This window comes from Mustelus asterias, chromosome 2 (assembly GCF_964213995.1).
Source record: "Mustelus asterias chromosome 2, sMusAst1.hap1.1, whole genome shotgun sequence".
NCBI lineage: Eukaryota > Metazoa > Chordata > Chondrichthyes > Carcharhiniformes > Triakidae > Mustelus > Mustelus asterias.
In genome coordinates, this window is record NC_135802.1 from 106628218 (window position 1) to 106643105 (window position 14888).

At 38.6% G+C, this 14888-nt stretch overlaps 1 protein-coding gene across 1 annotated transcript in view; it reads left to right on the forward strand.

The window, feature by feature from the left end:
- The window catches only part of hibadhb (3-hydroxyisobutyrate dehydrogenase b), a 144619-nt gene that overhangs the window by 86828 nt on the left and 42903 nt on the right, over window positions 1-14888 (forward strand). The window contains exon 5 of the mRNA XM_078239879.1: window positions 14744-14877. Coding sequence (XP_078096005.1) covers window positions 14744-14877 — 134 coding nt within the window. The remainder of the gene's footprint in view (window positions 1-14743; window positions 14878-14888) is intronic.

Consider the following 14888-nt stretch of genomic DNA (forward strand, 5'->3'; position numbering starts at 1 on the left):
TGTCATTCCACAAAATAGAGTGAAAACCAATACATCCATAAACATATCACTCATTTGGAACTTCCAACTGTGAAAGGCAAACTGTGCAAAGTTTCTACATGGTGGCTTGGTTAAAAAATAGTGTAATTCGATTGGCTGACTTTATTTTTTTTTCTCAGTTGTGATTGGTAGTATTTCCTACCTGTTGGATAACAAATTTGCATGGTTGTATGAATGTTGATGGTTATTGAAACCCATCAGAAAAGTTTGATACTGTTTATAATTCAACAGATGTGGAAAAACACTGGGTATGAAGCATTATACATGTTATATGTAAATACCCCTGTATATTTTAAAATTATGTCCGTAACAAGCTTTAGCCACCACATTAAAGGCAATGTTGTGGGGAGGGAGTAATTTATGTTATTTATTGTTATAATATGTTCTGCAATGCTGTGTAAGTTTTAATTTCCTCAAACATAAGGGTCTGATTTGTTGTTGTGTCACTGACGTAGTAAGTTTCATGATGTTCTGCACCCAAAAGATCCAACTTCACAATAATCTTTCATTCATCAGTTAATATGCATAAAAGTTACTGTGTTCTTCTGGGTTGCGTACATAGCATGGTGTTATGTAATGGCACTCGGATATCGTCAAGACGATTTCAGGCTTTGTTAGGAACAAAAAGATATTTACTAATGAAGAAACACTAGCTACAGGGATTTGCAGCATTCGGCTACCTTAGAACGGCCTGCCCAACTACTCCAGTCCTTACATAAAGTTTTTTTTAACGTTTATTTATTTGTCACAAATAAGGCTTACAGTAACACTGCAATGAAGTTACTGTGAAATTCCCCTACATGCTTACTACATGGCTTCCAGATGTATTCTGCCCCAGAGAGGACTCCTCCCTCTCGAGTAAACACTCTCTCAGCTCCCATTGACCCTTCAGGTCAGGTGACCCTCTTTTCCTGTGCTATCCTGAAGAGACAAACGCTTGACTTGACTGTTAATCCTTTTTCTTGATGTCTCCAATGATAACAACAATGAAACAATAACATTCCAATAACACTCATATCAAAGAGAAATTGTTTAGATTAATGACTCACCCAGTCCATAATTTGTGAAGCATCACAAATTGGCAATCAATGATAGCTAATTGTTCGGTTATCAGTTGAACCGGAGATTAAAACATAACAGCGGACAAGCCAAAAGCTTCACAGGCGTCCAAAGGAATTATGAGATACAATTTGCCCAGTAACATGATTAGCAGGCATCTAGAGAAATTGAGGTGCGAATTCTCGTATCAGGAACATTGTTTACCTCAGATCAGTGGAGCTATGCAAATTATAACTTCTGAAGGCAAGAAATTTGAGAGATGTAGACAGCCGAATCCACAGCGTGGATTATCAAAGAGACTGAACAGTGTAACTGCTCATTGGGGAAGGAGGTTAGTTTTCCATCCAACAGGCAGACAGGCCCTTCTAATCTTCAGTGAGGCCAGTTCTGTCTGTGATCAGAGCCACGGAGGCCTGTTCTATCGAACATTTAGAGCCACGACAGATTGCAGATATTCATTTAAATGACGCAGTTTCATACTTTCGCTGAACCAGGAATAGAAGTTTCCTAGACTTGACATCTAAGCTGTATCTTGTGGGAACTATTAGCTGGATTTGATTTAGTTACTCAAGTGGATGTTGTTTGAGAAGCGAGGTGTCTCAGTGAGTTCAGTGAACGGGAGTATATTTTGGAAGCAAGAGGTAATTTCAGATAAAGCAGTGTGATTAGTTATTCATATACTTAAATGTCAGGGTGTATATTAGTCTTTCTTGTGTGTTTTCTTTTACTTTAACATGGTCTTTATTAATTATTTGCACAACGAGTGGAATGGATTCCTCACTGGGTTTTTCCGCACGTTATTCCAAACAAATATACACCACTAAGAACCAGTGTTTCTAGTTATCCTTCGGGATTTTGAGGCACTCTTGCATTTAACATCAGGGGGGTCCTTAACACTCATGCCTTTACGTTCCCTGTACAATTCCTGTTTGATTCAGCAAATGTGTACCTAGTTTTTCTATTCACAACCCTGATTTGTTTTTTATGAAAAATATTTTATTCTGACTTCTTCAGCAAGTGAAAATTACTGCACAAGTTCGTAGTCTCACATTTTAATGTCACAATCTGCTTTCCTCAATATATACATCATTAGGTGTTAATATTTTTCCCTTGTTCTATAAACTACTTTGTTAAAGAAGATTTATTAAATGGTCAAGTTGTTATTTTTAATCTGTTTCTGCATGTGAAATTGCTATTAACCATCGGGCAACACAGCACCAGCTTAGCATAAATTAATGGGCAGTAATCATTGAATAAAAATAGTGTATCAAATGGTTATTATTTTACACTCATTAGCCAATGAGAAACATACTATACGTTCTGTTAATTCACTTGAAGCATACGTTTCTCATGTTATTAATAGATATTGCCTGGTTACAATATTTGAACCTGTTGCGGCCACCTTTGGTAGTTGAAATACTGCACATGGGAGCCCCTGCAGTCACATCATACTGTACCAAGAGAGTTACTAACCGGGAGTAAATGAGGTAGTTTTGATGAGAGGAGAAATATGAATTGCCTGTCTGTTTAAAGATTAGTTTGAAGAGTAGTTAGCTGGCTATAATAGGGCACACTTGAGTAATTGCATTTGTATAACAAGCCCAGCTGAAGAGATCTGACAGGCGTAGAGATTTGTCTGGCGAGGATCTCCAGATGGACATGACCACACAGCAGCTGGGTGGCACATTTCTCAGCATGGTTAGCAATGCCCAGAGTGTCAGCTGTTCCCTATGACCGCAGACCCCTGGTAGACCAGCTGGTGGCTGCTGACAGCAGCAGCCCTGGTAGACTTTCTCTTCAAACCAGTTGTCAGTGAGCGAAGCCAGCAGGGATGACCAGCACAGCTTAACGATTCACTGCTGAGAGTCATTAGGAGAGCTTTAAAACTTGCTTTTGCCAAGAAACTGGGCATGTGAACCAGAAATGCACATTGTTTAATATTTTGAGCCATTTAAGCAAATGAAAATCACTTGTTTTTCTTCCTTTCAGTTACGTATCGAGCTGCTTCCTTAAATAAAATCACAATGTGATTACTTTAATTTTTTTTATACATGGCAACAGTTGGGACTCCTCCAAGAGAAAAGGGAAGAAAATATGGGTGGAAAAACCTGGCTGTTCACACGCTGTTAGGCATTCTACTAATGGAGCAATTAGTGTTACAGGTCAGGTTTGATAACATAGATCCAAATAATATTTCTTGCTGGGGGTCATAGGCACTTCATAATGACATCAAAACTGTTCTCTGGTGTGACAGGAAGCTACTTGTTCTACTGCACAGGAGAGCCTCTTAAAGTAGAGCTACTAGTGCTTAGTTCTCCTCGGGACTGATTTTATTAATACTGAACCTAGTATTCTTTTAGGCATTACATTTGATCTTACATTTTCACAAGCAGTTTGTCTTACTGTGCTGAAGACATTATGAACTGTAATAAAATTAGAGGGAACATAGTTAATCTTTACAAGTTTAGGAGTTAACTAAAGATTATCCAATGTAGTAATTATTTGATCAAATATCATATAAAAAAGAATATGTGTACGCACTTTATGAAAACACGTTAGTAAATAGATGCACAGCCGCAGAAAAAGAATATCCTTTCCCTGTTTTGGCTTCTGGACTATCTTTCAACTAAATGGAAAATCTAAGCCAAGACAACTGCTGATCCATCAGTCCCAGATATTGTGTAACACAATATCCAATTTTGCTCTGTAAATATCTGCTCCCTTTTTCTGTGTCTGATATGCAGACAAAGCAATTAATTGTGGAACCAACCTTTGTACTATTCACATTGATGAATGTGCTAAGATTTGATGCTGATCATATTTTTGCTCCACGCAAACACTTTTACTTTGTGGACCATTTGATGGTGATGGTAGGCATCGAGAGTTTGAAGAAACTCTGTGTGGAGGGAGTTCTTTTAAAACTCAGTTTTAGATGAGCTACGGCTTTTTCAAAGGTGAGACAGTTAATGCCCTTATTGTATTCCTGTAATTTAATTCGGTTGTTTCTGCTAGTTGGGCAATAAAATAAAGACTAGCTTTCATTGGATTGGATGCTGCAGGAGCGTTTGAGGGTATGGATTAATACAATCAGATTGAAGGCTGGTAAGATTGCAATTTTAATTTTATTAGAATAGTTCAAATGTAGAAGTTTTCTGTATTATATAATTTTGCCTCATTGTCAGGTTTATCATAGTGAAGCTCTGATTCTGACCAAATACATGGTTTGGAAGTTGCATATTTTGGAATTTGTGATAAACCTTCAGTAATGGAAAGGTTTTTGGCCCATGCAGTCATATATAACGGGAGTCCGCCTGCCTTGTTTTTTTGGCGGAGGCAATCCACTTAATCATTTAGGTTTTTTTCCTGAAATATTTTTTCCTGGAGGCAACCATGCCTACTGAGTAGCTGGTTCATGTTCTCCTCCTGGTTCATTTGAGCTGGTTTTACTTTGAGTATTCATTTCTAAGTTTTTAAAAAATCATTATTCTGCATTTGTTAGCTTGTCTGGGCCTATGAAAATGCAGAACAAATTCTACCATCCAGAATTCTTTTTCTTCATTGTTCTGGTACTGATTCCCAGATGAGCATGTGCTCTAATTTTTTTTTGCGCGGTGGTACTAGCATTTAACTAAACCTACATTGCGTCAAGAATAGCCTAATTGCTAATGTTAGAACCTGGATTCACTACCCAAGTGGCAAGTTTCAATTTTGCTCTGTTTTTGCTGCATGTTTTTTATATATATTATATATATATATATATATATATATAAATTATGTATGTGGATACAAGACTTTCACATCTCCTGGAGTGGGGGTGGGGGTTGTGTGCGCGGAGAGAAAGGGAAAATGAGCTTCATGATCTTACATAAGTGTGCCTCCTGTCTACTCATTATAGACTGGCATTAACTACATGTAGAGAAATCAGACAAGGACTATGCCATCCTCTCGTCACCAGGTGAAATATAACAAGAAATATTCAGACCAGGGAGGAGAAGGGCCAACTTTGTGCATGTTGAGTTGTAACAATGTCCTTTCTATATATTTCAGTCAAATAGAATGCAATATTTATGTTACAATATTAGGCTAAGTGCAAGGTATTTAAGAGTGCAGTGTTCCATTTTTATATCAAGCTAAAATGTCATGGGGAACAATCCGAAATTTCCAGTTAAATAGAAATGAGAGAAAAATTGAATCCATCTTATAAATTGTTGTAGGATAAATTGCCACACAACACTTAATGCTGCTTTGATGGGCAAATTACTAATATCTCTGAAGAAAAGTTAGAACTGCAATTTGTTATTCTGTGGATTTTAAATTGCTGTTACAATCAAGCAAAGCCTTGTTAAGTTTATTCTTATTTAAGAGAGAAGCAGAAGAATTAGGAAACTGTAGCCCACTAGAGGTCATTGTTCAGTTGTAGCCTATTAATGAACCAGAAACATCTGAGAGGGCAATAAATTACACTGTGGATTTTTCTAATTATGAATTCGTGCTTAATCATTCAATGACAAGTAGGTTGTGGCAGCACATCTATGTATTTTGCATACACAGTTATGCTAATGTGCTATTATATTTCAGTAGATGTTGGTTCTTCATCATTAGAGCAGTTCATTAAAGAAAGCTGTCTTGCCAAATCATAATTGCTGATTATGGGTAATAATTAACTTTTCTTCCCCTCTTGATTCTGTCTGTTTAGTCAAAAAGACCCGGTTTGGCTTTTCCATGCTTTTCTTACCTTCTGTCTTATTCTGTTCCCGAGCTCGATGTTGCTATGTCAGCATGCCATTCTGATAGTTATCAAAATTCAAACCCAGGCTAATTAAAAGTCGTGCTGACAGTTGTTCTGATCTGACTTTGACTGGTGTTTGATGGTCATTATGGGCAAATAATGAACCAAGGCCACAATTGCAACAGCTGCCAGCTCTGGACTGTGTGGCAGCTAACTAGTAAAGGCCACTCAGTAATAATGAATGCATCTATCGACTGACTGATTTTCTGCTTCCAACAGAGAAACGATGAAATTACTTTTATTGCTGTTTTAATTTTCTTAGTGTATTTTGGGTAAGCCATTTGACATTGCTCTTGGCTGTGAAAAGGCTATTTATTGTGTTTTCAGGGGTAATACTGTCCTTACAATATATGCATTAATGAAATCAACCAAAGTGGTTTTAAACATTGAATAGTGCATGAACATATGGTTTTCAGTATTTATATATGAAATCACCTACTGTGTACTGTATTCTTCAGAACCTCAGAAAGGGTGATAACTGAAGAAAAGGGAAACAAACATTTGTTTATTTCTGCTGAAAAGAAGGCAGAAATAAATCTTGTATCCTTTGCATCTTCATTCTCGTATTGACTTCATGCTGTCTTCAGCTACTTAATGGAGAGTAGGGATTAGATTGATTACCTTTAAGAGATCAATAGAGTTAAGTTCTACATTGATACAGTTGTATTGCAACAGTGAGTTCCACCAAACTCCTTCCTTCCCAAAAAAACCCTCCTTGTTCTTTCTCTCATCTGCTACTGTCCACAAACAAGATATCCTAGTCATGAATGGATGTGGGGGAAGAAATTACTTTTTAAAATTTATCCTTCATCAGTTGTAACAATCTTATAACATATAGCCCTTGTCTGTGCCATCTCCATTTAATTAATTTCGCTCTAGTTGTCACTGAGAAGTCTTTGCTTCAACCCCAAATTCATATCTTATATAAAATGTTATTGGAAGAAAAAAATAGATTTCAAAAATCCTCATTGAATCTTCACATGTGCTTAAACTAATTTTTAAATGTTGAAGTGCGATTTTCTTACATTGAAAAGAACTGCTCAAGATACCATGTACTTGATTGCTCAAGGATAAGTACTGAAAATTGACATGAAATGGAAACAAAATCCACTGGAACATACAGAAGGAATTTCTGTTTATATAACAACTTTCATATCTTCAGGACATCACATTTACAGCTAATGAATTGCTTTTGAAGCGATGCTGCTGTTTTACAAGTGCCCCAAACCAATTTGCACGCAAAGACAGCAGTGGGATAAATGACCGTTGGAGATGTTGAATCACCTGCCTTTCCCTTTCCGCATCCATCTCCTTTTCGATCTTCCCTAAAACGCCCTAATGAACAAAGAAAATTACAGCACAGGAACAGGCCCTTTGGCCCTCCAAGCCTGTACCGACCATGCTGCCCGACTTAACTAAAACCCCTTATGCTTCCGGGGACCATATCCCTCTATTCCCATCTCATTCATGTACTTGTCAAGACGCCCCTTAAAAGTCACTACCGTATCTGCTTCCACTACCTCCCCCGGCAACAAGTTCCAGGCACCCACTACTTTCTGTGTTAAAAATCTGCCTCATACATCTCTTTTAAAACTTGCCCCTCGCACCTTAAACCTATGCCCCCTAGTAATTGAACTTTGAATGCCTCCTCTGACTGAACTTTGTGGATATCCCTCCATATCTTACCTTCGTTTGGTTCAGTGTCCATTTATTTGATTAAGCTTCTATGAAATATATTTGTATGTCTTTCTGCTTGAAATGTATTAGATAAAGGCAAATAGTAGTAGTAGTCTAAATAAGGCAAAGTACTCCAAGAATTCTGCTGACTTTTTCCAAATAATCTCAAGGTGCCTTTTATGACCACTTGAACAGACATACAGGACTTTGACTTAACACTTCATGCAACAATGTAGCATTCCCTCAATGCTGTATTGAAGTATTAACCCAAGCCCCTGGAGTGAAGCTGCCAGTAGAGTGGACTCGAGTAAATCTGCCAATGGGCCCAACTTTGTAAATACAATAGAGATACTGCTCCCAATTATAAGGTTGACAGCATCTTGGTAAAATGTTATTTATTTTAATTTTATTTTCTTCTTGTGCCTCTTATTGGTTTTTCTGAATATTCCTTTAAAAGCTTTTGTGGGATCCAGTGAGGGACTTTATTTCTTTTTGACCAATTTTAATCTTTACAATTTTGACTTCTTCCTCCTTCTGCCTGTTGTTTTGAATTTGATTAATGTCCAACTGATTTCAAGAAGGGATGAAAAGTTAACTCTCCAATCTTTTTCTTTTTTCCTTTTGTAACTTTCCAGCCATGGATTTAATATACTCATGGAGGTGCATTCAATAAAATTGCCTAACTTCTTTAAACATGTTATTCTTGCTTGTTCATTAGGTCCTCTGGTCTCCTCCAAATCTCAGTGTGCCATTCTTCTTAGGCAAATGACAAATGTCCAGAAGTTGTGTCTGAGTTGTGCCACTCTGCCATTAGCTTTGTGAAAACAATTCTATTGGCTTCTTCGCAACTGAAACACATTTAATGACCTAAAGTTGCTGTATTTGGGCAGTAGACCAAACTAAGCTCACAAGATGGTTAAATCCAGTGATTAGAGGCATAGGTATGTTTTTAGCAATGTGATTGGCAATAATTAACAATCAATCACTTGGGAAATTGAGAATTGTGGAGCCTCATTCCTGCAGGAGTTATTTATATTTTAAAATGGTCAATTAAAAAAAAAATCTGTTGTCTCTTTTTTCCCTCGATCTCAATCGAATCATTTTATCTCTCCGGTTCCGGATGACCTGCTTCCTTTGCTGTACTATTCTCGACTCACTTTTTCAGCAAATTATTCTGTGAAACTGTATTGAGTTGAACAGTGCAGGGGCAAGTTTAACTAATAGCAGGCATCATTTGATGCTCTGCCACAGCAAAGTGGCCCATTAAATCCATTTACTATCAGTGTGTATGGAACGGAGACAACCAAACCAGGAATGTCCTAGATGCAATTCCTTATCTGTACTGCTGTTTTTCTTTGCAGTAGAAAGTAAGCTTGGGGAGGCTTTGGTGTGGCTCATAACACAAGAACGCACCTTAAGTTCTGGACCATTGTATTTTAGTTCTCCATATCCTCCTCAACAACTGTGCTTCGATAAGGACATGTGTATCTTCCCATTTGGATTGGGAATTGTTGGTGGGGTGGAGTGGTGATGGAATTTAAAAACCTAGCTTGTGTGGTTAAAAGCAGAAAACCTATTTAGCAGGTCGATCAGCATCTGCAAAGAGAAAAGGCGGATTTAAACAGTGTTTTGGATGTGTGACCTTTTAATTTTGATTCACACATAAAATGTCATAACTTGAGTTATCTTTTTACTGTCCGGCCTCGTGTAGTTCCAGAGTTTATTCCAAATTTCCAGCTTCTGTCATTTTTCCATCTTATTTTATCTCACTTGTGCTAGCCTGGTTACATTAGCCATGCATTCTCATTACTCTGACTCTTCAATCACCATTTGTAGATACAAGTGACTGTACGCGGCTGAGCTAAACAGCATATTATGTATCAAAAATATGTGTGTTCACGTGTGGTGGTAGTTCTGGTGGCTCAAGACTCTGAGGAAACAGTGTGTGGTCAGTATTAGCACCATAACACCTCTTGGCGTGTTTTTAATCAACCCAGGGAGCCTTATGCAGGCTGATTGGGGTTTTTGTTTGTTGAAAAAGTCTGAGTCTGAAACTATGGTAATCCACCATCTTGCACATTTCTTATGAGATTGCATGATATATGGATGTTGCATAGAATTTGGGCAATCTGACCATCTGCATGAAAATAAAACAGGTTCCCATCTCCTCAAGTATCCAGCTGCCCTCCAAAATTCTATCCAGATATCTTTTTAAATACTGATCATTCTTTGTGTGAACTACTCTCTTAACATTGGTTCTAAATTTGCCTTTTGCTACTTTGAGCTTATTCCTTATGCTCTCACATCACAATTTAATTTGAAGTAATGTTTTACACATCGTCTTTAAACTATTTACCATTCGTCCTGCCTCTAAAAGATCTCCTCTCATGATTGGCTCCTTTCGAAACTTAACTCCAGCTTCTCTGGTCTCTTTCTCATAGCCCAGCACTCTTGTGATCTCTGTATTGGCTTGAGAGCTGAAATGCCTTTTCTTGACTTGGTGACTGCAACAACAAAGCTTGTGTTTGTCTAGAACTTAACATTAAACATCGCAAGGTGCTTCACTGAAGCATTATAAAAGCAAATTTTGACATTAAGTCAGTTGGTAATATAAGGACAGATGACCAAAAGAGGTAGGTTTTAAGAAGCATGTTAAAGGAAAAAAGAGAAGTGCAGAGATTTGGGGAGCGAATTCACGAACTTAGAACCAAGGAAGCTGAAGGCACGGCCACCAATGGTGGGGTGGTTAAAATTGAGGCTCCAAGGCTGAAGTGAGAGGTGTGCGGTGCTGATAAATTGGAGGATTGTGGGACTGGAGCAGATAACAGGGGAAGGGGGGGCAAGGCCATGGAGTGGTAACCCAGAGCCAGAGAAGGTCAGTGAGCAAATGAGTAAATGGATTTGATCTGAGTGAGAACACAGGCAGCTGTGCAGTAATTGGATATCAAATACTATGTCAAGATTTCACCTTTCGCTATTTTGACTTCATAGATGGAGGACATGCAATATTCATTTTTCTTTTCTTATATTCATTGATGGAATGTGGGCATTGCTGGTTAGGCTAGCATTTATTGTCCATCCCTCATTGCCCTCGAGAAGGTAGTGGTGAGCTGCCGCCTTGAACTACTGCAGTCCGTGTGGTATAGATACATCACGTTGCTGCTAGGTAGGGAGTTCCAGGATCTTGACGCAGTGATGAGTGTAGTCATTGCTATATCATAGAAACATCATAGAAACCCTACAGTACAGAAAGAGGCCATTCGGCCCATCGAGTCTGCACCGACCACAATCCCACCCAGGCCCTAACCCCATATCCCTACATATTTTACCTGCTAATCCCTCTAATCTACGCATCCCAGGACACTAAGGGGCAATTTTAGCATGGTCAATCAACCTAACCCGCACATCTTTGGACTGTGGGAGGAAACTGGAGCACCCGGAGGAAACCCACGCAGACACGAGGAGAATGTGCAAACTCCACACAGACAGCTGGGAATTGAACCCAGGTCCCTGGAGCTGTGAAGCAGCAGTGCTAACCACTGTGCTACCGTGCCGCCCTTTGTCAAGTTAAGTTTCATTATTAACTTACGTAATTTATTTAACTTATTTTGTAGATGTTGGCTGCCTTTCCATATTCAACTACTCTTTGCAGTTTGATATCTGAATATTAGTCCAGTGTATATTGAGCTTAGATATGTTATAAATATGATGCCGCAGTACTTTTCAGTCTGAACACAAGTTTTTTTTCTTAAAGTCAAGGAAATTGAACAGTAAGATTTTTCCCTTATGAATCTATGGGTGTAATTTTATTGATATCGACCCACTTGCAGTCACAGCATGAGCATTCTCCTTCCAGGTTTCCTGACCAATCTCTGAGTGTCGTGGTCATGGTGACAGTCTGTTCTTGGTACAGCATACCTCAGACTGAAACACTGTGCAGGTCCACTAGATCCTCCCCATGCAACTCTTCACTTCCAAATCTGAGCTACCAATACTCAGTTACCCTCATTTTTGTGTCATTGTACACGCATATACAGTCACCCTCTGCAAATGTTCTCATTGCATCCTCTCTGCAGAATCCATTTCTCACGCTTGTAACCCTTTGCTTTCTCCCCTTGCAGTAGAGGAGAATGCAGAACTACAGAAAGAAACTGAGAATCAAGCTTGGGAGATGTGGGTGGCAGGGGATGAACCCACAGTGATAGTCACCTTGACACGTGCTGGGAATGCATGCCCACTTGGTCCACCTTGAAGGTGGTCTTGTTCGAGTAGGCTGCAGCTATCTGAAACATGCTGTCATGAAAGTCAGAGCTTCAGGAGGCACTCATGTCGAGGAAAGCTCATCCTCCGCTGATGGATCTTGTGTTGGGGCACCCACCTCATTCTGGAGCTCTGTGCTGATCGTGTCTGTTGTGGAGTGGCATGTGACTTGAGCAGAGGGCAGCCAATGCTGATTCTGTTGATGTTGCTGGTCCCTCTCCTCTTGCTCATCTTAAGAGGTTCAAAGTCAAGCCATGTAAGCTGCTCCCAAACTACAGCGAAAACTGACAGCAGAGAAGGCCAGATCACGATGAGCAAATTCCAAGTTAGGTGAAATGATTCTGAACCTTTGGAAATCACCTGTGGAGCAGTGAAGGCGCACCCTGTCTACACAAGCCTTTCACATGGGCAGACTGACATCCATGTAGTTTCACAGTTTAAGGCTTTCAAGACCATCAGTTACAATGGTCAATACCTCCCCACTGTGCGCTCGCCTTATTAATCTTGGTGAGGTTCCCAGTTCATGGCACCTGTGCACTACCTGCTAAAGCTAGAATTCAGAGTTAAAGACTTTAATTGATTTATTAAATATTTAGATGACTTAACAGCTCCGCAGGGGTTTCCCATTCACCTCCAGATTAGTTAAACCTGGAAGTGAGCAGGATCATGTTGGGTTTCTGACCACTGGTATTTTTCGGACCTTTAACCACCCACCCACACCTACCTTTGGCAGTTAATATTCCACCCAATGTCTCCCACAAGTAACTTTGAACTCTATACAGTTTTTCTTTACAATTGGTACGTGTTTGTAAATTCAAAAAATTCTTGAGGTGAGCCCTCAAGTGGTCCAGATCAACATTTTTAAATTTTCATTGTTTCTGACTAGTTAAGAGAAGCAAAAGGCTGGTGCACTGCCTCTGAATCTACTTTTCTTGCAACCACCACAGACTGACTGATTATGATCAGTGTAAAGTGGAGAAAAGTAAGTTGCACTGTATAAGGTTATTTAAAAGATGCATTAATTTAAAAGATTTAAATGTGGTGATACCAAATATATGGTCAGTTTTTAGGGCCATTGCTTTCACCCTGATTGCAAGGCACTTAAGACTAGCAGCTAGAGAACTAGTCCCATCGTTGTGTGATGTGAAACTAAATTAATTTGACTTTATTTCACTATAATTTTCTAGCTACAATAACTCAGTGAGAGATGATCAATGGGGGCAGGGGAATGGATGCCCATTTGAGACGCAATCAGAAAATTATCACCCATGAAATATAATCAGAAAGATAAAATATTAATCAGCAGAGTTCATAAACAGATGCAATGTGGTATGAATACAAACTGACACTAGTAAGGTGATAGACACCAAAGAAGTAGAATTGAAATAATATACAACAACAATATCATGTGGAATGGATTGCAGAATTCGGTATTACTTACACAGGGAATAGGCATGAAGATTTAAATCAGTCCCTAAATAAAGAGGTGTATTTTAAACTGATTTGGATTGACTATGGCATACACAAAGTCATACATCTGTGCATATGAAGCCTCTGGAGAACTGTCAAACACAGAAATGGGAATGACAACAGAAACTGGTTACAAATAAAACATGGCATGGTTTTAAACCAATTGTGCATGCTTATCTTTGGCAGAAAAGAAAACTAATTGAACATGATAAAGTGTAAAGTTAATTAACGCACACAAGTTTGTTGATTACCTTCACAGGATTATATTGTTCTTTTGCTACCAGCCTTCCATCCCAGCTGTCTCCCTTTCAGAAAATGTCATTGGTAAACAATAGAGACACCATAACAAGTCGTAAATGGCTCCAGTGACAGCAGCCCCTAGTGAAGCTTCATCTGTAGAAAATGATTGTGTCTGATTACCTTTTGAAGACAGCAGTGCAGACATTGCATACTAAGTGCCACTTCTGCATCACTTTACTTTGCACCTGATGTATCCATTACAAAAACAGCTAAAATATATTTTCTAAATACACTTTCACTGTCAGTGCCCTTATTGGAAGTTGAAGTAAACATTTTCAGATTGGAATTAATCTAATTCTAAGTATGATTGTTTAGTGAAACAGTTGCTTTCATCTGCATAGCACTTTAAGTAAGAAGTGCGTATAAAATCCTTAAGAGCTTGCTTAAGCTTTTTTTCTACTTTAACCGCATTAAAGACTTGAAATAAGAAGCAGGCAAAATTCAGACAGCTTCATACTAACCAGAACCTGCTGTTGTAAAACAGGGATTGAACTGAACCCATTAGACCAGTGAAAGGTTGGTGCGAGGTTTTAAAGAATTGTATTAATGATTGAGGTTTGAAAGAGAAGAAAGAAGGACTAAACTCTTCATGCTTGAAATGAGCTGCAGATTTTTTTATTTGAAGGCTCAATATTTGATGAACTGACATTCAAGGTAGTTTTTATATTACGTTACCTGCAAGCTTTAACTACTAAGAGATCATACGAAATGCACAGACTTGATTTTTAACAAAAATATCTTCCTTCATATTTGAGGTGGTGAGGAAATTGATGTATAGAATATTTTTGTAAGGATTTGTTACTAAAGATTTATCAACCATTTCCCAAATTACATTTTGGCTGTATTAATGTATTATTCCTTCATCTAACATAAGTGTTTATACAACTGAAAAACTGCAGCTGTCGAAAGATTAACCAGCTGAGGAGTGTTGTCAGCATTAGTTCAGGTCTAATAAATGACACTATGAAGCTATTTATCAATCCCTAGTCCAGAATAAAAATTTGGCCTATGATTAATCGTATTCTGTTTGCGAGCTTTGACTATGCTTGTGTAATTATTGTGCTTGTTTTTTTAGATAAGGCATGTTGAAGGTATGAAAAGAAAAAAAACACACATCTTTTAACACCGGTGGTGATGTAATTCTTTCAGGTGTCGGGGCTGCTCGGGCTGGCAACCTGACATTCATGGTCGGGGGATTGGAAGGAGAATTTAATGCAGCCAAAGAATTGCTGAGCTGCATGGGAACCAATGTGGTTTACTGTGGAGAGGTTGGAACTGGACAGGTAACTAAAAA